Raw genomic sequence first — 25,430 nt, 5'->3', positions numbered from 1 at the left:
AGTGACCTCTTCAAAACTGATAATATTGTTGACCATAAAAGCAAACTACACCCAACACATGGTGGGATGTTTGATTGTTTAAGCTATTTTTTTTCATGCATGTGTGTTTTTCTGTCAGAGCAGGTCACCAAACAGAATTTAATATCTGAAGTTTAACTGTTTATATTCTGACAAACATTTTCAAAGGGGCTGACAAAGCCTATTACTCAAATCAGTCTTAAATTATGCAATAATTTAAGTGGAGCAATAAATACTTGTAGACAGCAACACAGGAGTTAACACATTTAAATTCCACTTGTTGCATTTTTAAAGGGACACACAAACAGATATAACATCTAGTTTGTGTCTGCATGTTCTGTGTGTGCATGCCACAAACATCTCTGAAACAGGAAAACCATGACAATCACATCGAAGATTCTACAGATGCTACTGAGAGTCAAAGTTCAGCAAACAAACCCAGATCTATCTATTTAATTGAATCTAATGACCAGATGCAAAACTCATCAACTCAGAAGGAATCCTAACCGTCTCCTCCTTTTATTAAAGAGTCATTTGCAACCCTAACAAGAGAAAACCAACCTTTGACCTAAAAGAAACATTTTAACCTATATTCTTTTTTCGAGGTTTTGTGGCACGCACGAAACAGGAAACTGCCGGTGGTGAGTGCAACTCTCATGCAAGAAAATCACAACTTGCAATCAAGAAGAAATTCTCATTTGAGCAAAAACAAAATCTGAAAGACTGAGCAGGGTGGTTTTTGTGTCCATAAAGCGGTTTTGGTTGCTGTGCAGTATCTAAAGAAAGTGCTTGTATCTCTGAATAATATTACCACAGATTAAATAAGATGGAGAGAAGAGGTGCAGTGGGCAGATAGTCTTACCAAGCGTGAGTGAGCGAATGTGTGAGGGAGTTTACTTCTGGATCAATGAGGTCCACATTCATTCAGCCTTTAACGGACAGTTAAAGTGAACTTCTAGTGAGATACTTGATAATGGGCCCAGTCGCTGTGAGAGAAGATAACACAGAGTCAAATCTGCCAAAGTGCAAAAAACAAACAAAACAACAGAAGAAAATAGAGATTAAACTGCTCCTCTTGTTTAAAGACGTGCAAGACAAGTGGAATCCAAGAATATAAATTGTCCATATATGTTAATGTGTAACTTTGTCAACTATGTGATAGTCCTGTATAATAACTAGGGTGTTTTCAGCACTCACAGTGGACGAGTGCCAACAGTGCCCTCTAGTTTGGCTGAAATCAGCACTTGGACAACCAGCCCCTTGCATTTGTTTCTATTATAATATTCCTTTTTTTTTTTTGGCAGATCTTCTAAACAATGCCGGTGCACATATCAAATTACTTTTGGAGCTCTCTAGTGGTACAGCTATGAGACTGTACAGAGACATTTTGACATGTCACAGCAGGAAAAACACAGGTGTGAATAATACAAATTAATGATGGCTGAATTCCATTTAGCTGCTTCAGTTTCAGGTTCCTGGTATCATGCATGCTGCCTTCACTGTCACAATTGCTAACATTATTAGAAACGCCTGTGCTTTTCCTACTATGACAAGTCAACTGGCTGTGTAAGAGGTCCATTAAATTTGTTACATTAAAGTGTTAAACACACAAATGAAGCTTTTATCAGGTCAACAAGGGTCTGAAAGAGTCTGAAAAATAAATTGCCATATACATGACACATACATGACATGTGACCATGGACATTTTAAGAGAACATTTCTGGTGTGTCTGAAACAGCAGAAATAGAAGCAACGTCAGGCACTAAAAATGACACAGAACCAGTTTGTTCTTTTCCTGTTTGGTGGCTGCATATTAAAAAAAAAAAACAAGGAAACACTCCTAGTTGATCTTTCTATCAGAGTTAGTGTAGGTGTAGACAGCGGTGTCATCTGATGATGAAGGTAAGAATAGGCACCTTATTTTTAGACTTAGTTTTAAGCTCAGGAAGGAGAACACACGAGCAACACTACCTTCTGTTCTGACTGACTGCCGAGAAGAAATTTGGTGTGTATGTAGGTTTGTGTGTGCACTTGATGTGTAAACTAGTGCAGATGTAGACTTTAGAACTTAACTCAAACTACCATTTCCATCTGAGGTTTAATATTGGATTAAATAAGAACTTTGGAACTTACACAAACCTAAGTCTCTTACTTTCTTGCTTATAATCTTTTGTGTAATTGCACTGCATCTGTTTGTATATAATGAACAATGTTTTATCCTGATGCTAATGTCTCCTGTTAGCTATTATAAAATGGACATGAACTTTGGCACCATTGCTATGCAGTTTTGTGGTAAAACGTTTTCATCAGTTAAGATTAAATAGCTTAAAGCACACCTTTGCTAGCAGCAGTGTAAGTGAAATCCTACTTGTTTTGTTTACATATTCATTTAGAACAGAATCTAGAAATCAGCATTTGTTTGGGAGCAAAGAAAAGCCACAATAATTTAAATGTTATAAGCAGTTGAATCCCTAATTTCAAATGTAACCACTACTGAACACTTAATATTGAAATTTAAATTACACTGAATTTATTTATAGCACTGAAATAATTTACTTTGAAAACCATCATAGTGATTTAATGTAGTTTGAATTTCCCTTTGGCATTTTTAGTGGGTTATTTACAGTTTTGCTTTTTCAAAAACTTGAATACATTTTATTTTCAATATTGGACAAAAATGTGAATTTGTGAACCCTTAAAAAGCTTTTGAAATTACCAGTGATAAATGTGGAAATTCAAACCACATAAATGATAAAATAGATTAGAAATCCTTGCGGTCTGTCCATGCTTCCAAACCTCTGTTGTGAAAAATCTTTGTGTTCACGTTGGTCACTTTTTTTTTCTTCCTCCTGCAGGTCAACTGGCGATGGGTGGCTCCTCCTCCAAAAGAAGCTTTGTCTGGCAAAAGAAGAAGAAGTCACCTCTGGACAAAGCCTGGAGTCAGCTGAGGGGGGCGCTACCCAATAAGAAACACAAGAAGAAGAGTGTCCTGTCACTGAATAAACTAAACCTGGTTAACCCAAAGAGGGAGAAGCATTCTCAGAAGAGATTCTCACTGTCGACAGACAAGAAAGAGCCGATATTGCTGAAAAGATTCTCTCTTGGTAACACAAGGAAGGATTCGGTACAGACTGCTTCACCGGGAATGAAGGAGAAGGACAGAGGAGGGCTGGGAAAAGTAGGAGAGCAGATAAAGAGGAAATTTTCTCAAGACCCTAAGGACAGGCTTGGGACTTAACAAGAGGTTGTCCCTCCCTCTGTGAACCTGAAGGACAGAAAGGAAGAAAGCGACAAATGGACTGAAAAAATGGAGCATCTAAAAAGAGACTCAATGAGATCAGTTTGTCCATGACTCTCCAACAGGATCCAAAGCAAATGGACTATTTAGAGAGAAAGAACCTTGAATATGGCAGGAAGACAAAAGAAAGGATGTCAGTAAACAGGCCACAGGAGAGTCGTCAGAGAGATAACATGTATTCAAAGTTTTTAATGGCCTCACGGTCAGTTACTGAGGGCAGAAACCAAGACACAGCAAACCAAAACACAAAGTTACAGTCATAAAGGTTCTTTCCTATTAATATCATGCAGTCAGTTTCACTCATTACCATAAATCAGCTGCAACATATGTACCCAAAAGATTCATATCTCTCATCTCACACTTGTCCTGCTTGACAAAAAGGTTCATTTAAAAATTAAAACATTTCTGGATATTATCCTAATAAAAAATGACAAGCTTGCTTTCCCTTTGTTTTTTTTGAGTTGCCTCTGATGGTAAATCTGCTTAAGTACACTAAATACCGTACATAATAGCTGCAATTATAACATGATCATAAGTAAGTTTTATATCACAACAATTTACAAAGGAGTATTGTGTCATTCCAACAATGACAAGACAATTTACATGATGCAAAAAGCACAGTGTTAGCAGCATACAGTGCCCAAAAAAATACTTCTGAATAAAAAATAAAACCTTGAGGAAGGAACAGCTTATAGCACACTGTTTATGAACTGTATATAAACTGTTTATGCTGAGTTATAACCACAGCAGAGGTTCCTAACTGCATTAAGGCACAAAACAAGTCAGCGTGTTCACTTGGACATTCATGAGAAATAGTACAATTAAAAATAGAAAAAATGTGCATCGTAACACGCACATCAGGAGATTTGTGTCTCTTCCACTTCAAGGGTCATCTGACACTTAAAATATTTGGGTAAAATCTATAAATATCCTATGTCTAACATTTTGTAACAATCTAACCAGAATCATAAACCGAAGACGATGATTCTGATTTGTTATTGAACAAATGGAATGAGGATTTTGGGTACCACCTTCTACAGGAATACTTTAAAACAGGGTTATACATTCTAAATAAGGCTTTATTAATGCTAATAAATCATTTAATTATGCGGTTAGATCAGTAACAAGCCATTAATAAGAATAACCGAGCTGCCACGTTGGGAAAAATCATTTGGTTGGCGTTTAGTCAGCTCTTTAATTCATCTTGACGGTTATTTAAAAAGTGAGCCAATAAAGGGTCACAAGTTTATAACTAAAAAATGGCTTAAACAGGTGGTTGGATCATACCTTTGAGTAAAAAGCAGCAGTAGTAAATATTAAGTTTTTAAGAAATTAACTTTGGTCTGGATGCTTTGCGAGTGGCCAAGCCGTCCACACGAGGGGTATTCCTGCATGAATTAAAGAGCTTGTTAAAACACACAGCAAATTACACTTTTTTCACAACCTGGCAACCCAAATGTTGTTGTTAATGATAGCATGTGACTGGTCAATAAAACCCTGGTAAGTTGTTTATTAACAAACAAATCATTAGTTACAACGTATAACCCTTTATTAAGTCCAGTGTAGAGTGATACTGGTTTCCTCCATGAGCTTCAGTGTCTTAGGCGTAAATTAATCCTGGTAACATCAGATTTCCAGTGATACCATATGCACTCAGTTGACAGTTTATTATTAGGTACACCGAGCTAAAACTAATGCCGTCTAATACAACAATCCCACAATAAACCCTATTCATGAAGGTTATAATGTTCAGTTTTTGTTGAAACTGCTTTAGATGATCATTTTGGCAGCTGTAGTTGTTGTTGTTGTTGTTGTATTGTGTTATACTGACAGGTGTTTATACAGTTTTTGTCCACCCCATCCCCAGGGTAGTCAAAATTACTGACACCCTGCTCTGTATAATGCAAAACAGTTCAACAGCACCACAAACCTTATCTTCCAAAATGATCATTAAGTTAAGAATCAACACCTCTCTAAAACAGCTTAAACAAAAACTGAACATTATAACCTTCATAAAAGTTGGATTTATTGCAGGACTGTTGTATTAGGCTGCATTACTTTTAGCTCAGTGTACCTAATAAACTCACAGAAATGGAGGGTTTGCCTCCTCATGTCTGCTGAAGGTCAGTGATGGAGCGCAAATGAGCCACTTGCTCCCGTTTAAATTAGCAGTCCACCGCCATGTTGGCCAAATGATATTAGAAGTTAATCAGTTCTTCTTTGCCCCATGACCAACTTAGCTTTAACAGACACAAACATAATAACCACTGTCTGCTGGCAGCAAAGGTAAAAATAAAAAAAAGACAAAACAGTCTGCTGGCTGAGGAAAAACAGGCCTTAAGGCTTTTTTTATGAGCATAGACAGATCGGCAGATTTCAGTCTCAAGTGTGTGTCTGCAAGTTTATCGTTGTTTTGGTTAATTCCACTTTTCTGAAGAAACAGGCGTGTCTTACGAGCCTTCACGGATGAGAGGCATCCCGTTGCTCCTCTCCATCGGCTCAGCAGTACGAGACTTATAGTGCTACAGAGGTGGAGAGACAGATAAGAATATGAGGCGAGAGTTGAAATGAGGTAAGGAATCAGGAGATTTTGGGGGTAAAGAATTAGGTGCAGCAGAGTAACAGAAAGTGAAAGAAAAGAAGAGAAAACGGGTTAGTCATATCCAAACTAGCAAAAAGAGCTAAACAAGCTGAGAGAAAAGCATACGAAAAACATGTTTTTATCCCTGAGACAGTGTTTCCACACGTTTTGACCTGATTCCAAATGCAAATTTCACTGGTTGTCACAGAGAACCAATCATGCTGCAAAGCAGGCAGACAGACATGACCAAACAGATCACAGATGTAGACAGATTTACGCATTTATTCATATTAGGTGTGACAATGTTTGTACAAAAATAGACCCTAAATAATATGAAAATGTTTCTGAACTGTCAAAACAATACCAACAGTTAGCCTGTAATAATATGAAAAAGTATCAACAAGATGATTTATCTGAAATCTGAAGACAAAGAATATAGTTTGCATATACTGTAATCCCTTTAATAGCTTCTTGTAATGGTATTCCCTTTAAGAATACTTATAGTTAATGATTTACTATCACCCATAAATGTACAACTTCCTTTTAATTGCATGAGTCTACTATCAACACACAGAGGGCAAAGGCAAATTTGTTCTAACCAGCTCGCTCCTGCCTCCCCTCCTCCAACTTTCTAATCTTAATGTCACTCACAAAAAATATGTAAAACATATGTAAAACAATGTTTCTGTGACACACACACACACACACACAACTGCACTTCCTGCCAGCAGCAAACAGGCTGCATGTGTGTGTGTGAGAGTGCATGCCTCTGACATACACACATGCCAGAGCAACAAGTCAGAGGAAATGTGGCAAGAAGCATGACCCACTCCAACCACAAGCACACATCTGGACTGGTTTAAGACTGTACAACATGTGCACACAATCCAACACACACACATTAGCAAACAGCACAGAGAACATAGAAATGCTGTGCTCCCTATAAACTAGTAAGTAACGATTGCATAAAGCGACAGGGTTATTCCCGGGATTTGGGTAATTCCAAAAAAGAAACCTATTTATAGTACGAGGCAGTGTGACCATTAAGACCTGGTTTTATGAGATTTGAGGAGTTTGATAAAAAGGTGCCTCCTTGATGTATGAGGCTAAAGTCTGCCTCATGGAAAGTTTGACATCTTGCCTGGATGAATGTACATATGTATAGAATTATGTGTGTCTCAATTCTCAGTGCATGATGGGACACATATTGAGCACCAAGATTATTTGCACGCACACAAATTATATTTTGTAAAGAAATTATTATCAAACAAAGACCAATAGTGATTGATACTCATACTAGGGATCGGCTTGGAGACTAAACAGAAATGACCTACTCCAATTCTCCGATTGGCTGACATTGGCACACTGCAACACTGGGTCTGCACCATTACTACGCCGGCGTACGCCTGTGGTTCGCCGAGTAGGCGGAGTCTACGCACCATTTAAAAAGGCGTCTCAGCCGGCGCATACGCCAGATGCCCCGCTCAATTCAAGCGGCGTGTACGCCTACCTAGACCACATGGCCCATACAAACATAAACAGGTCAAGGGAGATTGATAAGACAGAACTGATGAATGTTATTCAGGCTTGCATAAAATCTTATTGTGAACATTACTGCCCATTTTGGCAATTATTTGTCAACTAGGAAAGCTACCATGGCCTTTACCCTGTAGGCCGACATTGTTGTTTGTTTTGTCAGCTGACAATTACATGTTTGCTGCTGCTGGCTGACAGATTACACTCCATTTTACAACCAACAGTTTTCCCAGCCCTCAGCATTATGTGTTAAGTGTTGCACCGGCGCACTGAAACGGAGCTGACCCGCCGTCGGGTTGAGCAAGCGTGCAGCCAAACTCGAGATGCTAAGAGCAGGAGAGACACTGTGAGCAAGGAAGTGAGAGAAGGCAAATAAGCAAAACTGTGTGAGAGAGGTTATTATTGTGCACCTATGTGGATGACAGCAAACACACAATAAAAAATGTATTGAGCATAAAAGTGATTTTAGTTTGCTCATAATAAATGACTCTTTTGCTATAATAATTTCACTACAAAAATCTAACTTTTGTGTGTGCGAATGTTCTCAAAATGTCCCATTCTGTGCCCAGAATCGAGACACAAATATGACGGTCGTCCAAAAACAGAGTTTGTCAGGGTGCCTGTAACTAAAGTCAAGGTCCAGCAAACACAAAAAGAGTTTTCACACCAAAATTAATCAGAATACTAATTTTTACTTCCATTCCTTCAGTTTCTATGTTCAGCTCAGGGGAGTAAAAGGCACAGATGTTTTGGCTGTGCGTTCTACAGTGTGGAAGGACACCTATTTTACCAGACGTAGCCACTTGATACATCTGCTGTTAATACACTGACTGATGTTGTCAGTGACAGGTTAAAAAGATGAAACCCTGGAGCAAAGTTCAAGCCTCGAGTTGGAGGAAAAAGGGTGATAGTTCTGAAACTGCCCCCTCCCCCAATCCACACCCCAATTAATCCAATAGTTAATGACAAAAAAATTAATCGCTTACAATTTTGATAATCTGCTAATCTTTACAGTTATTTATTCAGTAAAAATGTCAAGTGAGGATTTGCTTCTTTTCTTTATATTATATTTTTGTAAATTAAATATCTTTGGGGTTTAGACTCTTGCCACTTTGTCTTCCTTGGCCACTTCTCTCCTCTTCTCTTCCACACTTGAGAACTGCTGGCAGCCAAACTCCACCAACCGCAACTAAATTAAAAAAAAAAAAAAACCCTCTGGATATACTTCAATCACAAGTGAGCCATATTTTTCCATTTAAAAACGGCAAATTTTGCCAAAAGGTGACAGGTCTGGAGCTATGTAGGTGACTCTTCACTGAACATTGAAACTGAAAGAGCATTCTGGTTCATTTGCCTGTGCAGACACCTTTTCTTCTTGCTGGACGAATGTACATACAAATGATGCCTTTTCATATGAAAAAGTTCATGTGCAACTGTGATACTAAGCAGTCGTTCCTATTGATCAAATGACACTGTCCTCACGAGATTTATTTAAATATATTTTTGCTTGGTTTAGTGTGAAACAAGAACTTAAAGAAGAAAACACAGATAAGAAATTCTAGTATACTGTATCAGATGATATATGTGATGCATGTGATGCAACAGAGCAGCGATAACAAGATCTGCTGTCACTGTGCACTCTGTAAGAACTCTATGTTCTCAGCTTTTGTTTGTTGTCTGTACACTAATTCACGTACAGTATGTCGCTTTTTGCAACGGACAGTGCTTGCAGAAATTCTATTTGGCACTTCTTAGGCAGCACAAAGCTCAACAATGTGTGTTCATAAACTACGCAGTGCTGCCCAAATAAGTCAAAAAGCATGCAACATTAATTAACAGTTACATATGCTCTTCCACCACTCAACACAGTGATACTGCAGGACAATAGAGTTAATAGTTGGAAGTTTTATATTCAACAAAGTGTTACACCCACAGAGCATCTTAAAAGCAGAAGCGCGTCTGTTTCTATTTGGTCAAAGCAGCAAATTAAAGTAGAACAGACAAAAGGTTTAACTGTAATGACTTTACAGTTTTGCTACATATGACTATAGTACACAAACCAGTCACTTTCAAACAATAAATCATCACATTTACTGTTTTGTCAAGGCTGCCATCAGTGGCTCTCCATGCAATAGATTACAGTAATAACTATCAGGTGCAATCCGTTTTGATCTGAAAGTCTCATCATTTTTGTTTTTTAACGATTTTCAGGGGGGGAAAAAGCGTGCAATCTAAACCTATTTTTAAAAAAGGTCCAGTGTGTACCACTTGAATACCGCTCGACTCACCCTCCCGTTCCAAGCGTGTAACAGAACCTACGGTGACAGCGAAACTCCCGAAAAACGCAAACGGACCAATCTAGGGCCAGTGTTTGGTTTGTCCGTTCTGGGCTTTTTTAAAAAGGTAATGAAAACACAACCACTCTTATTTTCAGGTGATTATACACTAATGAAAACATACTTGTAAATATTATATTCAATTTCTGCCAATAGCTCCTCCTAAATGTTACACACTGGACCTTTAATTGGATTTTATGTCCCCATGCATCCAACATTTTTTGCGTTTCCTGCTGCAAAAAAGACGCTGACCACTGCAATTTACAATAAATGAGGAACTCCTCTGAGCATGAAAACTTCAGCTCAATATCTAAATAAAGAAATACAGAGAGAAAATGGAAATGAGCTTCTGATTATGTACTATCTTTAAACCTGCAATAACAGATTCTTTTGGCTACTTTCAGCTGAAACAAGTTGTGAACCCACCATTGACATATCATCACCTTATGGCGAACTTGATAGCACACAGTTGCTTATTTACACATTCAGCAGTTACGGGGTAACATTATCATTCATTTGGAGTTGTGTTTCTGGCCACCTGATGAATGTAAGTCCAGTATTCACTCTCTTTTAGCCCTGTTTGGTCTCTTTAGCTGCTAAATGCTCCAGTATGTTCACCAGTTAGTTGCTAACTGTGTCTGTCTGCTGTTTGGTGCTGAGCAGGTAGTGTACATTGCGTTTTTTCGCTAAATACAGCTGCCTGATGCTGCCAAAAACGACTCTATGAGAGCGGTGAGAGTGAAACAAAACAGTAAAGTCCGGACAGCTAAACAATGAGCTGAAACTCACTATGAAGCCCCGTTAAGCTGAGGGGAGCTGCAGATTCAGGTGATAATTCTCTGTAGGTTCATCAACATGCGCAACCCCCTTTTACATGTCACATTATTTTTTTACACTTTCATCTGATACGTTGTTGTTGTATAAATATCAGTTATAGCCGCTGTAACTGAGTTTAAAAGAAAAAAGACCTGTTAAAGATACAGAGTGGTTTTGTTAAATTAAAAAAAAAAAATATCTGTTTGGAACCCGGGTGTTTTTACTTTAGTTTTTTGGATTTCACGCTTAATTTTTTATCATACAACCATGAATATAACGAGCCACATTTAAATGTAACCTTAAGTTATCAAGTCGGCCAAGCTGTCAGTTTCTCATTGCATAGCTGTGAAACTGTTTTAGTGGTGGTGGTCATGGTCGTACTGTGTGTGATAGGTCTCAGTGGTTTATTTTTAACAGTCCTTTGCGCGAGTGGTTGTTTTGTTTGTTGTCGTCGGCTCCATTGCTCTCGGACAGTACCTCGTGCTCCAGGGTGTTAAACTGAACTCCAGAGATGCTCTTGTCTTTGCCGCCCCGCCGGCACAGGCAGCACAATATGTCCTTGAAGGTCCTCCTCATGTCTTTGTCCCTGAAGGAGTAGATGATGGGATTGACGAAGGAGTTGCACTCGGCCAGCACCAGGCAGTACTTCTCATAGCGCAGCACCATACACTTTTCACAGCCCAGACCGTCGAGCAGCAGCACCACCAGGCCGGGCGTCCAGCAGATCACAAAACAGCCTGTCGGGGGAGGATCGAGAGGGCAGTGGGGGGAGGGAGAGGGAGATAAAGAGTACACAAGGTCATTAGAAAACTTGTAATAACATTGAAAATCAACAAGAAGTCACAGATAAAAAAAAAGGAGTTACTCAGAGGAAAGAAAATGAACAGACAGCATTATAAAGAATGTGAAGAAGTAGGGGGCTAGCTAAGGGAGAAAGGGAATGTACTGTAAATTCCTCTGTCGACAATGCACATACACACACACACAGATACATAACATGTCAGCATGTGGACTGGGTTTAGTCTGTATGATCAGATTTCATTATCATAATACTCGATTAGGCAGCTCAGGAATTCATTATGTGCACACATTCACAGCACATTCACAGCGCATTAATATATGCACACGTACAGGCGGAAATGTGAAAGTGATAATACGCGCTCACATCCACAATGTGCAATGCATTCCACAGCCCCTACCCATAACCTTAACTGTCACAACTACATGCTTAACCTCAAATGTGATTAAAATCAAGTGTTAACCCTCAAATAGTCATTTAAAAAGACATGAGGCAGAGCCAAAATGTCCCCACTTTACAAAAATGTCATCACTCTCAAGGTCAAACTTTCCTAGTCCTCACAAACATAGAAGTACAAGATTATACACCCCACTCAGACACACACACACACACACACACACACACACACACTCAGTGGTGTCATATGGGCAAGAGGTAAGCCGTTTTCTGTCACAGTAACATAACTATGCAGCTCCCTGTTAGGGCATGCTCAGAGTTTTCCTCGCCCTCCTCACATGCCAGAGGTGCTGAATCCTGGCTGCTGAGTGACGGGAGAAAGACGTGTTACATTTTTAAAACTTAGAGGAATTTAATCGCAAGTTCAAAATGCGAGAGCAGGCGCAGGGGAGGCTGGGAAAGAGAGCAGAGGAGCGAGAGAGCACGGCCAGGTCAGCAGAAAACAAGAGGAATCGGCGGGAGAAGGAGGGAAGGAGTGAATGTGTGGGGGGAATAAAGTCTGGTTTAACAAGTACAGACAAGCTAAGATTGGAGCCTGCATGCCAGCCTGTGTGAGCAGTCATACGTTTAAGAGGCTGTTGGTGCTTCTTCTGTAAAGATTCAGGCGAGCATTTCCCTGAAAAGTGCATGTATCTCTGGTACAATGAGCACAATGAGTAATATGTACACCTGGTATAAGGTCTGTACAATTAAAGGTCCTAAAAATCAATCAATCAGCTACTTACTATAAGCAACGAGGTCCTACATAATATATAGTAAGAACGACACGACAGATTTCCTCAAAGTTAGTAAGGAAATGCTAAACTAAACACAAATAAATTCCCACTTAAAGACCAGAACATTTCTAATATTTATTAATTATTTGTAGTGAGTACTAAACAAGAAATCATAAATTATGACTAAATAAAATGTTACATATTCGGCATTTCTTTTCAGGCAGTTTTTTCAACAAGTCAAATCAAGTCAAATCAAAATAAGTGATATGATACAGTATATCCATCCACTGATGATGACTGTGAGATGCGGTTGAAAGCTCCAGAAAAAGCTGGCACTGAGTTACTTCAGTCAAACTACTGTTTCCAAAGTCAATTATGAAATCTAATGCTCAATAATGTAAATACATGTACTTTTCATCCCATCTGCATGACATTTTTGTGTATGTATTGTGATATTAGCAAACACTTTTGAATTAGATGGCTGCATCTTAACCCTTGTCAAGTGTGCACTTTTCTGTCATTGCTCCTGTTTTCTCTTAAAGCTTTAACTATTTTGTTCTGTGTGAGTTTTCTGATGCCCAGAAACCAGCTATTCCCACAGACTATCCAACCTTTGAGTCATTTTCCTTCTCCAAGTTACACTGGGCACTCACAGTCAATGACTGCTTAGAACTGCAAAGTGGAGCGACGCTGACTCGATTTTCTCTGTTGTGAAAGAATCCACATAAAAGGACACAAGCACATGCTCAGATGTTTGCACTTGTTGTAGATTACAGTGTCAGGCTCCAAACGACAGAGAAGAAATTACTTTACCAAACATACCAACATGACCTAAATTAGGTTGGTGAGAGATTCAGTAAGTCAGTAAATGTGTATAACTAGTGTGTGTGCTTCCTCACCCAGAATCATGGAGACGGTCTTCATCAGGTTGAACACCGTCTCTCTGTGTCTCATCTGGTTGGTGTGCTGAGACATTTGCTTGCTCTTGTGCCTCACGTAGACAAAGATCCGGGTGTAGACGGCCAACATGATGGAGAAGGTCAGCAGATTGAGAACGGCCCAGAACACCAAGTAGCTGCGGCTGTACATCGGTGCCATGGTGGAGCAGTTGCTCAGGTCGCACAGACAGTGCCAGCCCATGGTGGGAACCAGGCCCATGACTAAGGCCACCAGCCAGATGAACAGCATGATGATGAAAACACGTCGGTTGCTCATCTTACTGTGCAGCTGCATTGTGAAGATGGTTTGGTGACGCTCCACGGCCACAGCCAGGAGGTTGAGGACAGAAGCTGTCAGGCTGGTGTCGATCAGTCCCTGTCGCACAAACCACTGGTGCTTAGACAGCTTAATGGTCCAGGGACCAGTATGAAACATCAAGTGGAGGTAGGAGACACCTGGGAAGAGGAAAGTGACAGTTCAATTACAGCATTAAAAGGTGCATTACCCTACTTATGAGACAAGAAGCAGGTCCTGACCACAACCATATGATGAGTCAAAACATCACTGTTTTCTATATAAGCCCGGACAATGACGCATTTTGACATGCGTCGTTGCAGATTTACTAGCATCAATATGTCCGGATACACCACTGTGCTATTTCCCAGCATCTACGCTCATCAACTCGCACAAAAGCAACCATTTTGTTACATTTGTTCACCAGATGTGAGACTACATGCTTGCGTGTGTTGCACTTCAGACATCAAATATCTAAGCTAAGATAGGGTTAAACTCCCAAGGTCCACGAAGGGACATAAAAACATCCATTTTTGCATTACTGTGGTTAAATGGCCAAAATCGACCAATTCCCTCAAAACAAAACCATCTTTTTAACATTATTAAACATCCTAATGTGAACATAGTTTATAGCGGTGAAGAGAGCAGCATTTGTTATTAACATAATGCGTAGTACTAGTAGTTACAATAAGAGAAGCACATGAAGTAAAACAGTGTTACCTGAGAAGAGGTCTGCCAGAGCCAAGTTACCCAACAGGTAGTAGATGGGAAAGTGAAAGCGTCGGTTTTTTAAAATGGCGCATATGACCAAAAGGTTGGAAAAGATGACAATGAAGCAGACCCCCATGCCCAGAGTGACAATCACATAGTCACGTGTGCGCCAGTGGTCGCTGATGTTCTTGCCACTCATCTCATAGAAAAATTTGACAGTACGGTTGTAGTAGCATCCGTCTTTGTCATCGGTCTGTATATCCATGTTGAGCTATCCGGTGGATGTGGGATCAGAGATGAGCTGAAGAGGATGGGGAGGAGAGCGGCGTTGCAGACAGGAAGCAGAGGGGAAGGTCTAGGGCGCCATTCAGACTCGCCCTCTCTGGTGAGCTGGAGATCGGCATGCCATCAGCTGGACAGGTGAGGACTGGAGGGATCCAGTTTGAAGTCGGAGGCCTTCACTGTATGGAGGTTTGGGACTCTGGATTCACTGGTCTTCAATCTGTGGAAAAATTGTATATTAGTTAAGACAACAAATACAACCAAACCACTAGTACTGAACAATTAAACACATTTATTGTACTACCAACATTGTCTTACCAACCTAAATCTATGCATATAAAAAATGTTCAATAAATAAATTGTGTGAATCTTAATTATTTAAATTGATAATAGCTAAAAACATTCAGCAATATCTAACCAGAAGACTAACCAGCCCTCAAGTTCAGAGGTCCAGCACATCAATCATACAAGTTAATTAACCAGGACAAACATACCATACATGGACCATATGCCTGAAATCATTATTACAATATTATTAATGATTAGAGCTGTCACTTTTTATGATGGTAGAACTTGCAGCTTTTCATTGTCTCACACTACAGCAAATTGAATGTCTTTGGGTTTTAGACTCAATGGTCAGACAATACAAGACATTTAATGACATAATCTTGGACTCTAGGAAATTGTGACCGGCAGTTTTCATTGTTTTCTTATGTACTATAGCCTAGATGAAACGATTAATCCAGAAAATAACTGGCAGATGAACTGATAATGATAATTGTTAGTTGCCGCCCTGAGGTTGATAACAATAATAGAGGATTATCACCCAGTGTTAGTGAGCCAACACAATATAGAAAATATCAAAAGCACTGATGCTTTTTGCAAAGTCCCTCTCCACTCAAAAATGTGTTTTGCTTATTGTCACTTCACTTGGGTGTTTGACCTTCACTGTGCAGAATAACCTAAGTACAGTTTGACACAAGAAGTTGTTTTCACATGAGGAGGGCAAGTTTCTCTCTCGTATATGCAACATTACATAAGTGTGATGTGGAAACATCGTAGTAAATGTGACAACATATCATGAAATAGATTTTAGGTTAAATCACTGAGGCCTTCAATGTGCTATGCTGACTTGCATCTGTAGAGAATTTTAAAATAAGTTGCTGAAAAAGATGCATCATCTGTTTCAAGATTAAATTGTGAATTTTGCTAATCCCACTACAGTATATCATGCGCCTAGATACACACAAGGACCAACTAGGCTTCTATAAATAAATATAATAAATGTAGCCTGCCAAAAAAAACAAACAAAAAAAAAAAACATCTTACTCAAAGAGCTGATGTGTTAAAGAATTTTTATCTCCATGAACCAGAAATTCTTGATAAGCAGCAACAGCAGTTACTATCACATTACTACTGAGCTCAATGCAGGCTGACAAGTCACGACAGGAACATGGGAGGCTTTATGACTGTGATGCTGTAATTACAGCTCATGGAAGAACTCAGCCTCCAGTTCAAGACACACATTCAAAGTGTGGTTAACAACAATGTGCTTTAATCCTCTATTTACGGTAAACTTGCAGGGGCTGCATGGTGCATTTTAAGTCAACAACACGCCATTGTCCTGTGAAAGCCAGCGCAGCACGACAACAAGCACTGTACCGTCAACTCCGAGTTCAACTCTCTCTCAACAATGGAAACAGCAGAGCAGCTCCCTACAGCAGAGACACACCTCACAATTACACAATCCAGCTATGTAACTCAATCTCAATCCAAACATGCACAACACACACACACACACAGGGAGGGAGCCTGAGTGACCCACTCTCCACTCTACCAATGGTGTGTGGAGAGAGATGCCAAATCAAAAACAGAAAAATGTGGAGTGAGAACTTTAGAGGCTTGAGAGTGAAATGATGGATGAGACACAACTGCAAGAAAAGGGTTTGATCAAGGAAACAATGTAAAACAGTTGAGGAAAAGTGTAGTGAGAGACTGTGAAAGGACTATAGGCTGAGTGCAAGCAAATGTGTGTTTGTGACTGTTTGAACAATACCCACAAGCTCTCATCTGTGTCATGTGCAGACAGAAAGTACTGAAAGGTTTTTTCCCATTTCTCTTGCACGCCTCTGTCCCTGTTGTAGACACGAGCTGTCAATCAACTACTAGTACTACAGTTGATCTTTGACTCCAGACCCTTCAGGTCAAAGTCATGTGCACACAGTCGCTCCATTTCCTGCCTATATCAGGACAAACCCATGAACTCTTCTCGCTGCTTTACAGTTTAGTTTACCTTTCCAATTGTCTTCGTATCGCTGTTACTTTCACTGTCTTGTGCCTCAGCATTGCATTTTTTTCATGCGGCAAACATGCAGGATCATCTCAAGGAGTACGCACACAGGAAGTGTATGATGTTTTCAATGTATAATGTCACTTGAGTCGGTGTCAGTTGGGTCTGAAGACTACAAGTTTGAAAATGAAAATAAATCTGGGGGTGTGGGGTTAGGAAGAAGTGAGCTAATCACATTCACCTCAGCTACTGTATCTTGACCATAGACTGTATAAAAAGATGGACGACATGACAGCTCCCCAAAAGTGAAGCCAAAACATCTCGATCACCCCCTGGTGGCTGGAGTGTATCGAGACCGAGACAAGCCCAAGACTGAGTTTTTCAAATGTTTTTTTTGGCACTTTGAGCACCACAAGCTGAGTGCCGTATAGTTCCATTATATAATTTAATACTCCTGTGCAATATACTCTGTTTTCAGTTTAATTTATTGATATTTATTCATACTTCTATTACCGCTGTGCAATATCCACCGTCTCATAACCATCTTAATAAGCTATACTTAATTTGACAGTACGCATTATTGCACTATTACTTACATTGTATTATACCGTACATACTTAACCTCTAAATCCACTTTGGTACTTACACTTATTTTAGCTTTTATACTTATATCCACTTGTACTTAATTTATCTTACCTGTATTATATTTTGATTTGCCTAGTACTTCTATTCCTTCTATTCTCAAGTGTGCATTGACGTGATAGTGAGCAGCTGTATCGAAAGAGTTTTTTTTCTCTCTTTCTTTCTGATTCTGATAAAAATAAAAAAAAGATGCAGACATTTCTACAGCCGTTATCTCCAAAACTCAGCAACTCAACCAAAACATCCATCCATCCATCCATCCATCCATCCATCCATCCATCTTCTTCCGCTTATCCGGGGCCGGGTCGCGGGGGCAGCAGTCTAAGCAGGGACTCCCAGACTTCCTTCGCCCCAGACACTTCCTCCAGCTCCTCCGGGGGGATCCCGAGGCGTTCCCAGGCCAGCCGAGAGACATAGTCCCTCCAGCGTGTCCTGGGTCTTCCCCGGGGCCGCCTCCCGGTGGGACATGCCCAGAACACCTCCCGAGGGAGGCGTCCAGGAGGCATCCGGATCAGATGCCCTAGCCACCTCAGCTGGCTCCTCTCGACGTGGAGGAGCAGCGGCTCTACTCCGAGCTCCCCCCGTGTGACTGAGCTCCTCACCCTATCTCTAAGGGAGCGCCCAGCCACTCGGCGGAGGAAGCCCATTTCGGCCGCTTGTATCCGCGATCTTGTCCTTTCGGTCACTACCCAAAGCTCATGACCATAGGTGAGGGCAGGAGCGTGGATTGACCGTAAATCGAGAGCTTTGTCTTTCGACTCAGCTCCTTCTTTACCACAACGGTCCGATACAGCGCCCGCATCACTGCAGACGCTGCACCGATCCGCCTGTCAATCTCACGCTCCATCCGTCCCTCACTCGTGAACAAGACCCCGAGATACTTAAACTCCTCCACTTGGGGCAAGGACTCCCCACCCACGCGAAGAGAGCAAACCACCTTTTTCCGGTCAAGAACCATGGCCTCAGATTTGGAAGAGCTGATTCTCATCCCAGCTGCTTCACACTCGGCTGCAAACCGTCCCAGTGCATGCTGCAGGTCCTGGTTTGAAGAAGCCATCAGAACGACATCATCTGCAAACAGCAGAGATGAGATCCTGTGGTTCCCAAACCGGACACCCACCGGCCCCTGACTGCGCCTAGAAATTCTGTCCATATAAATTATGAACAGAACCGGTGACAAAGGGCAGCCCTGGCGGAGTCCAACATGCACCGGGAACAGGTCTGACTTACTGCCGGCAATGCGAACACAGCTCCTGCTCCGGTTATACAGGGACCGGACAGCCCTTAGCAAAGGGCCCCGGACCCCATACTCCCAGAGCACTCCCCACAAAGCGCCCCGGGGCACACGGTCGAATGCCTTCTCCAGATCCACAAAGCACATGTGGACTGGTTGGGCAAACTCCCATGAACCCTCGAGCACCCGATGGAGAGTATAGAGCTGGTCCAGTGTTCCACGACCGGGACGAAAACCACTCTGCTCCTCCTGAATCCAAGGTTCGACTATCGGACGAATTCTCCTCTCCAGTACCCTGGAATAGACCTTACCGGGGAGGCTGAGAAGTGTGATCCCTCTGTGATTGGAACACACCCTCCGGTCCCCTTCTTATACAGAGGACCACCACCCCGGTCTGCCAGTCCAGAGGCACTGTCCCAGACCGCCACGCGATGTTGCAGAGACGTGTCAGCCAAGACAGTCCCACAACATCCAGAGACTTAAGATACTCAGGACGGATCTCATCCACCCCCAAGCCTTGCCACCAAGGAGCTTGCCAACAACCTCAGTGACTTCGGCCAGGGTGATGGATGAGTCCGCCTCCGGTCCCCAGCCTCCGCTTCCTCTTCGGAAGACGTGACAGCGGGATTGAGGAGATCCTCAAAGTATTCCTTCCACCGTCCGACAACATCCCCAGTCGAGGTCAACAGCTCTCCACCCGCACCGTATAAGGTGTTGGTGAAGAACTGCTTCCCCCTCCTGAGCCGTCGGACGGTTTGCCAGAATTTCTTTGAGGCCGACCGATAGTCCTCCTCCATGGCCTCTCCGAACCTCTCCCAGTCCTGAGTTTTTGCCTCTGTGACCGCACGGGGCTGCAGCACGCTTAGCCTGCCGGTACCTGTCAGCTGCCTCGGGAGTCCCACGAGCCAACAAGGCCCGATAGGACTCCTTCTTCAGCCTGACGGCATCCCTTACTTCCGGCGTCCACCACCGTGTTCGGGATTGCCGCGCGACAGGCACCAGAAACCTTGCGACCACAGCTACGAGCCGCCGCATCGACAATGGAGGTGGAAAACATGGTCCACTCGGACTCAATGTCCCCAACCTCCCGGGATCTGGGAGAAGCTCTCCCGGAAGTGTGAGTTGTAGACCCTGCTGACAGAGGGCTCCGCCAGACGCTCCCAGCAGACCCTCACGATACGCTTGGGCCTGCCAAGTCTGTCCGGCTTCCTCCCCGCCAGCGGATCCAACTCACCACCAGGTGGTGATCGGTTGACAGCTCCGCCCCTCTCTTCACCCGAGTGTCCAAGACCGCGCGGCGGAGGAGGTCAGATGATACGACAACAAAGTCGATCATCGACCTCCGGCCTAGGGTGTCCTGGTGCCACGTGCGCACTGATGGACACCCTTGTGCTTGAACATGGTGTTAGTTATGGACAAACTGTAACTAGCACAGAAGTCCAACAACTGAACACCGCTCGGGTTCAGATCAGGGGCCGTTCCTTCCGATTACCCCTCTCCAGGTGTCACTGTCGCTGCCCACGTGGGCGTTGAAGTCCCCAGTAGAACAACGGAGTCCCCGGGTGGTGCACTGTCTAGTACCCTCCCAGGGACTCCAAGAAGGCCTGGTACTCTGCACTGCTGTTCGGCCCGTAGGCCGCCACAACAGTGAGAGACCTGTCCCCACCCGGAGGCGGAGGGACGCGACCCTCTCGTTCACTGGGGTAAACTCCAACACGTGACGGCTGAGCTGTGGGGCTATGAGCAGGCCCACACCAGCCCGCCGCCTCTCCCCGCCGGCAACGCCAGAGAAATGGAGCGTCCAGCGTCCACCTTAACGTGGTGGAGGGGTTTGAGTACCCGAATGACCCTGGGAGCTATGTTGCCTGGGGCTGTATGCCCCTGGTAGGGTCACCCATGGCAAACAGGTCCAGGGTGACGGGTCAGACCAAGAGCGGTTCAGAAGACCCTTATGGATTATTTAAAATCAAGGCCAGTTACGTCGCCCGGATTGGCGCTACCGGGGCCCCACCCTGGAGCCAGGCCTGGGGTGGGTGCCCGACGGCGAGCGCCTGGTGGCCGGGCCTTTCCCCACGGGGCCCGGCCGGGCACAGCCCGAAGGAGCGACGTGGGGCCGTCCTCCCGTGGACCCACCACCCGCAGGAGGATCCGTAAGGGGCCGGTGCAGAGAGATCTGGGCGGCAGTCGAAGGCAGGGGCTTCGGCGACCAGATCTCCGGACACAGAAACTGGCTCTAGGTCAACCAAAACAAGCTAGATAAATAGCACTACAGGTAAGAGGAAAAATATGTATTTTTGATTTGGGGGTGAACTGTCCCTTTAAATAAAAACATTTATACAATTTTTTAAAAAGTCATTAAAGTTATTGTACAGCTGCTTGTCTTTAGACAACATTTGACATTTGAAAGCTCTTTGTGTAGGAACAGGTTTGTTAGTTCATCAGTACTCAGAAAACATCCCACATATTTTCTTACATCATAGGTGGGTGTTCAGCCACCAGTCAAATGTTGACTGTCAGTAGGAACCTGAAGGCTGAAACGCAGCCTTTGATCGTCTTTTCCGGTGCACTTTACAAAAAGCAGCTGCAAAGCAGTCAAGTGGAACTGAGGCTGTGTAACTGTAACCAAGGTCACAAAACAACAAAGCTCGTGCAAGTGCAACAAACTTCTAATTGCCCCACTTTAGAGCGTAACGATCAGGACTGAAGCCATTTTTCCGAGTTTATGCTGCTCAAAACGTGGACAGATGCATAGGGGGACAAACACCAACTTCATGTCAATGAGGCTGAATATACTGTGTGTAACCTATTTTTGATATTTGGTTAGGTGCAATAAGAACTCTCTGCCTACCAGCAACTCTAAAGCTCACTATTTAACATGTTATATCTAAGTTGTTTAACCCGTACAAAAACCAAAGTGTAAAAACGACATTGGCTCTGAGCCACTGCCTGATAACCAGTGGAGACTCCAGGAAGTTACTGGTTGTGGCCAAGAACATGCCCAGCACATACTGTATACCCGAAACCATACACAAGTTTGCTCACATCTGACACAGCCAGGTTAGTTGTTTCCCCTGTTCCAAGTCTTTGTGCTAAGCTAAGATATCTGGCTGCTGGCTGTTTAGCCTTAAATTTAGCTTACACACATGACAGTGGTATGGAAATTAATGTCTAATTATAGCATTTTCAGCGTAGCTCATTAAAACTTTGGGTGCATCACTAAACTAGACTTCATTGTGTCTGAACAGTGTATCCTTTCCCAAAGAAACTGAAAGTATTTACTTCAATGACTCTGGACACCAAGTTCACTGTTGGTGCTTTCACTCTGTGTGGCTCTATGGGACTGAATTTGCATGACTGTGTGTTTTCATGCATTATATGTCTGTGTTTGTGTGTGAATGGACGGGGCTGAATCAGTAAACACCAGTTTGAATTCAACCCGGTCATTACCAGAGGAGCCACACCCGAATCTCTTCTTCTCCCTTCTTCCCTCCTTCACCCCCCCCTCTCTGAAAGCAGAGCCTTAGCACATCAACTTCGGCAATGTGGTCGATCTACCGGAGAGGTCTTTTCTCTTAACGAGAGACCTGATTGCACCAACAGCTGCAGAGCAAACTACACATGTATACACATGTGTTTTGTTGCTATGCATCTGAACTACTGAACTATGGACCGCTTCAAATCCTTTGGAGACGCTGTCACGAATGAAAAAGAGAGCCAAATATCACCTAAAAAGGAGCCCTGAAGCTGCCGTGTGAATTTCAAGGTTGTGTATGAAAGACTCACAATCTTACTAGGCTACAGTAGTCTAACTGCAACTTTGGAGTAAACTATATTACAGTGACAATCCTATTTGTCAGAATGAGACATCTTCATTTACTGCAGATGGTTTAACGGAAGTGTTTTAAATAAGACAGGATTACGAACAGGTTTCACTATGTTAATAACGTCTGTAATTCCCCTTGACTCACAGACAAGTGTTCCAGATCCTCTACATGCATATAAGCCAATCAACAGAAAATTAAAATCGACAACAACTTCAACTTCAACAATCAGATCGTCGTTGAAGTCTTTTATCGAGGAAAAATCCAAAACATTCTCCAGTTCCAGCCTCTCAAATGTGAAGATTTACTGCTTTACTTTCATTTTATATCACTGTAAATTGAATATCTTTGGGTTTTGGAGTGTTGGTTGAACAAAACAAGGATTTTAAAAGACGTCACCTGGGGCTCTGGGAACTTGTGATAGGCATTCTATGGTTTTCTTTGAGGCCATAGGTAGCAGTGATTAGGTTGCCGATGAGTGCCAATAAAATACCTGAGATTCAGTACAACACCAAAACAATACTGTTTCTATACCAACTTTGAGGAATATGAACATTTTCTACAAAAAACCTCTTCCATTAAACAAAAGAAGCAAAAGCTCTCAATGTTGAATGTTTTCTAAATACAAGCATTCATACCAGAACTATGCCTGAAAAAAAAGGCTACAATTGGACAAATTGTGATTTAAAAATCAGAAACTATATGATCAAAGAATAAGTCAGCAAGATTACAAATCTTAAAAAATGACCAAACAGTCAATGCCAACTTTGTGTAGTTTTTAATAAAGGTGCTACAGACACATTTGGGTCAGAAGCAAAAAGTATTGAGGTTTGATAGTCAGCTCTAGTGGTGAGGTCGTATTGGAAAGTATTATATAAGAAATATAAAAAGACGTAGGGCTGAAACAATGTCGACTAATCAATCGACAAAAAAAAATGATTTGCCAGCATTCTAATAATCAATTAATTGTTTAATTTATTACGCACAAATGCCAAGAATTTGCTGGTTTCAGATTCTCAAATGTGAGGATTTGCAACTATTCACTGTTTGACAGTAAATTAAATCTCTTTGTATTTTAGACTGTTGGTCTGACAAAAAAAAAATCCTTTTGAAGAAATTTATTTGGACTCTAGGAAATTGTGGTGAGCTATGTTTCACCATTTTATAGTTGCAACGAGAAAGCCCCTCACGAATGTAAATGCAATGTGGGGAAAAATAGAAACACAGTTGAACGTATTGCAGTCCAACACAACACTACCACCATTTACAGCCTCAAAAACGGTGTTGAGTCAACACTCTGTGACACAGTGTCAACAGAACCTGAACTCTACAACCTTCACAATGAAAGGATTTATAGCAGGGCTGTTGCAGTGGATTCCATTAGATTGTGCAGGTAATAAAAAAAAACTGGTATCACCTGCACTGTAAAATGTGAACCACAGAAGCTCATCATGTTATTCTCTATCTTGCTCGAAACCAGGACGCATAGGTGAACCATTTTACTTTAACTTTCTGTGTGCCACCTAAGATGTGTGCTGTGGTTACACCCAGCCAGATTCAAATGGGAGATACAAAAAAAAAAAAACAAACAAAACAAAACATGTCATATCTTGCATGGAAGGAAGAGATAACACTGCTTTTGCAGAAGATGGGACAAAAGTCCTGCCTTACAAGATGGGATCATCTCTCATAAACGGCCTGGCCAAACTGACGGTGTTGAGGATGTTCAGGCTGTAATGAATTCCAGACTCCTTCCACACGCTTTGAGACAATGCAGATGCCTCAGCATGTTGAGAGCCCCAACCACCCGGCAGAGGAACAATAAAGCACACAAACACTTCTTCAACAGCACATATTCGAAACTCACAGCAGAGGCATTTTACGCACAAAGATTTAAAAAAAAAAAAGTTCAGGGAAGAAAAAAATAATCTGAACTCACCTTTTCTTGTGTCTATGAACTCGTTTATCAAGTAAATCCAGATCAGAGTCCTCGTCGAGTTGAGAAACAATGTGCTGTCGTACCTGAGGTCACGTCGTGCGCACGTACAACACCATCTGAGCACAAGGTGAAAATAAATGCAATAAAAAAGCAATTGTTGGGGGGTTTTTTTGTCTATGTTTCTATCAAGGCTCCATTCCAGCCTTTTCTTTTTCGTCCCACAAACTCAAACTTGGAAGCCAGTCTCCGTCACCTGTGTTGGGACTTTTCCCTTGCTTCCGGTAGTTTGAGCGGTTGTTACCTGTGCGCAGTGATCCGCGCTGTGAGGCCCAGGAAGAGCAGTCAAGTAAGGGTGCGGCACGACCCTCCGCTGCTGCTGTGCTGCTGCTCCGTTTCACAAAGGAGCGGCTGGAGCTCTTTGGTATGCTGCTTCTGCCAACCTGAGCGCTTGGTATCCGCCCCCCTGTCGGCTGACGAGAGGAAGAACAGCCAATGACAGTGGCGCTGAAGAGTGCTAGTGACAGTGCGAGCAGCGACGTTATTCAGGCGGGTTTATATGATTTTGACAGTGGTGGGTGAATAATTGATGCCCAAGGTTAGTTTGTATGTTGTGATGAGGTAGTAGCATACTGGAATATTATGGCAAAACTACATGAATATGACCTTTCTATACATTACCAGTGAGAAGTGGCACTTCAAGATACTAAAAGGAATTTATCGAC

The 25,430-nt window shown here is 42.3% G+C and overlaps 1 protein-coding gene and 1 long non-coding RNA gene across 7 annotated transcripts; one reads left to right on the top strand and one right to left on the bottom strand.

Annotated features, from left to right (window-relative positions):
* The first annotated feature begins 666 nt into the window (after window positions 1-666).
* LOC122872034 lies at window positions 667-3,755 on the top strand. The gene is made up of 2 exons (XR_006376997.1): window positions 667-2,023; window positions 2,874-3,755. It is a non-coding gene; the product is annotated as an uncharacterized LOC122872034 (long non-coding RNA).
* On the bottom strand, window positions 3,491-25,189 carry LOC122871991 (lysophosphatidic acid receptor 2-like). Of its 6 annotated transcripts, none has more exons than XM_044187670.1 (6): window positions 24,962-25,189; window positions 24,709-24,824; window positions 14,510-15,002; window positions 13,456-13,950; window positions 11,063-11,322; window positions 3,491-5,838 (listed from the first exon to the last, which is right to left on the bottom strand). In XM_044187670.1, the coding sequence occupies exons 3-6, from the start codon at window positions 14,763-14,765 to the stop codon at window positions 5,767-5,769; spliced, it is 1,083 nt and encodes a 360-aa protein (XP_044043605.1). In that variant the 5' UTR covers window positions 14,766-15,002; window positions 24,709-24,824; window positions 24,962-25,189; the 3' UTR covers window positions 3,491-5,766. The 6 variants fall into 6 exon arrangements, with proteins under 6 accessions (XP_044043605.1, XP_044043604.1, XP_044043603.1 ...); XM_044187669.1 differs by having other exon boundaries at window positions 25,010-25,189; XM_044187668.1 differs by lacking the exon at window positions 3,491-5,838 and having other exon boundaries at window positions 6,162-11,322.
* Window positions 25,190-25,430: the final 241 nt, after the last annotated feature.

The sequence above is a fragment of the Siniperca chuatsi genome, linkage group LG3 (genome assembly GCF_020085105.1).
Source record: "Siniperca chuatsi isolate FFG_IHB_CAS linkage group LG3, ASM2008510v1, whole genome shotgun sequence".
Lineage (NCBI taxonomy): Eukaryota > Metazoa > Chordata > Actinopteri > Centrarchiformes > Sinipercidae > Siniperca > Siniperca chuatsi.
Note: the sequence above shows the minus strand (reverse complement) of the source record. Positions and strands in the feature narration are given on the sequence as shown.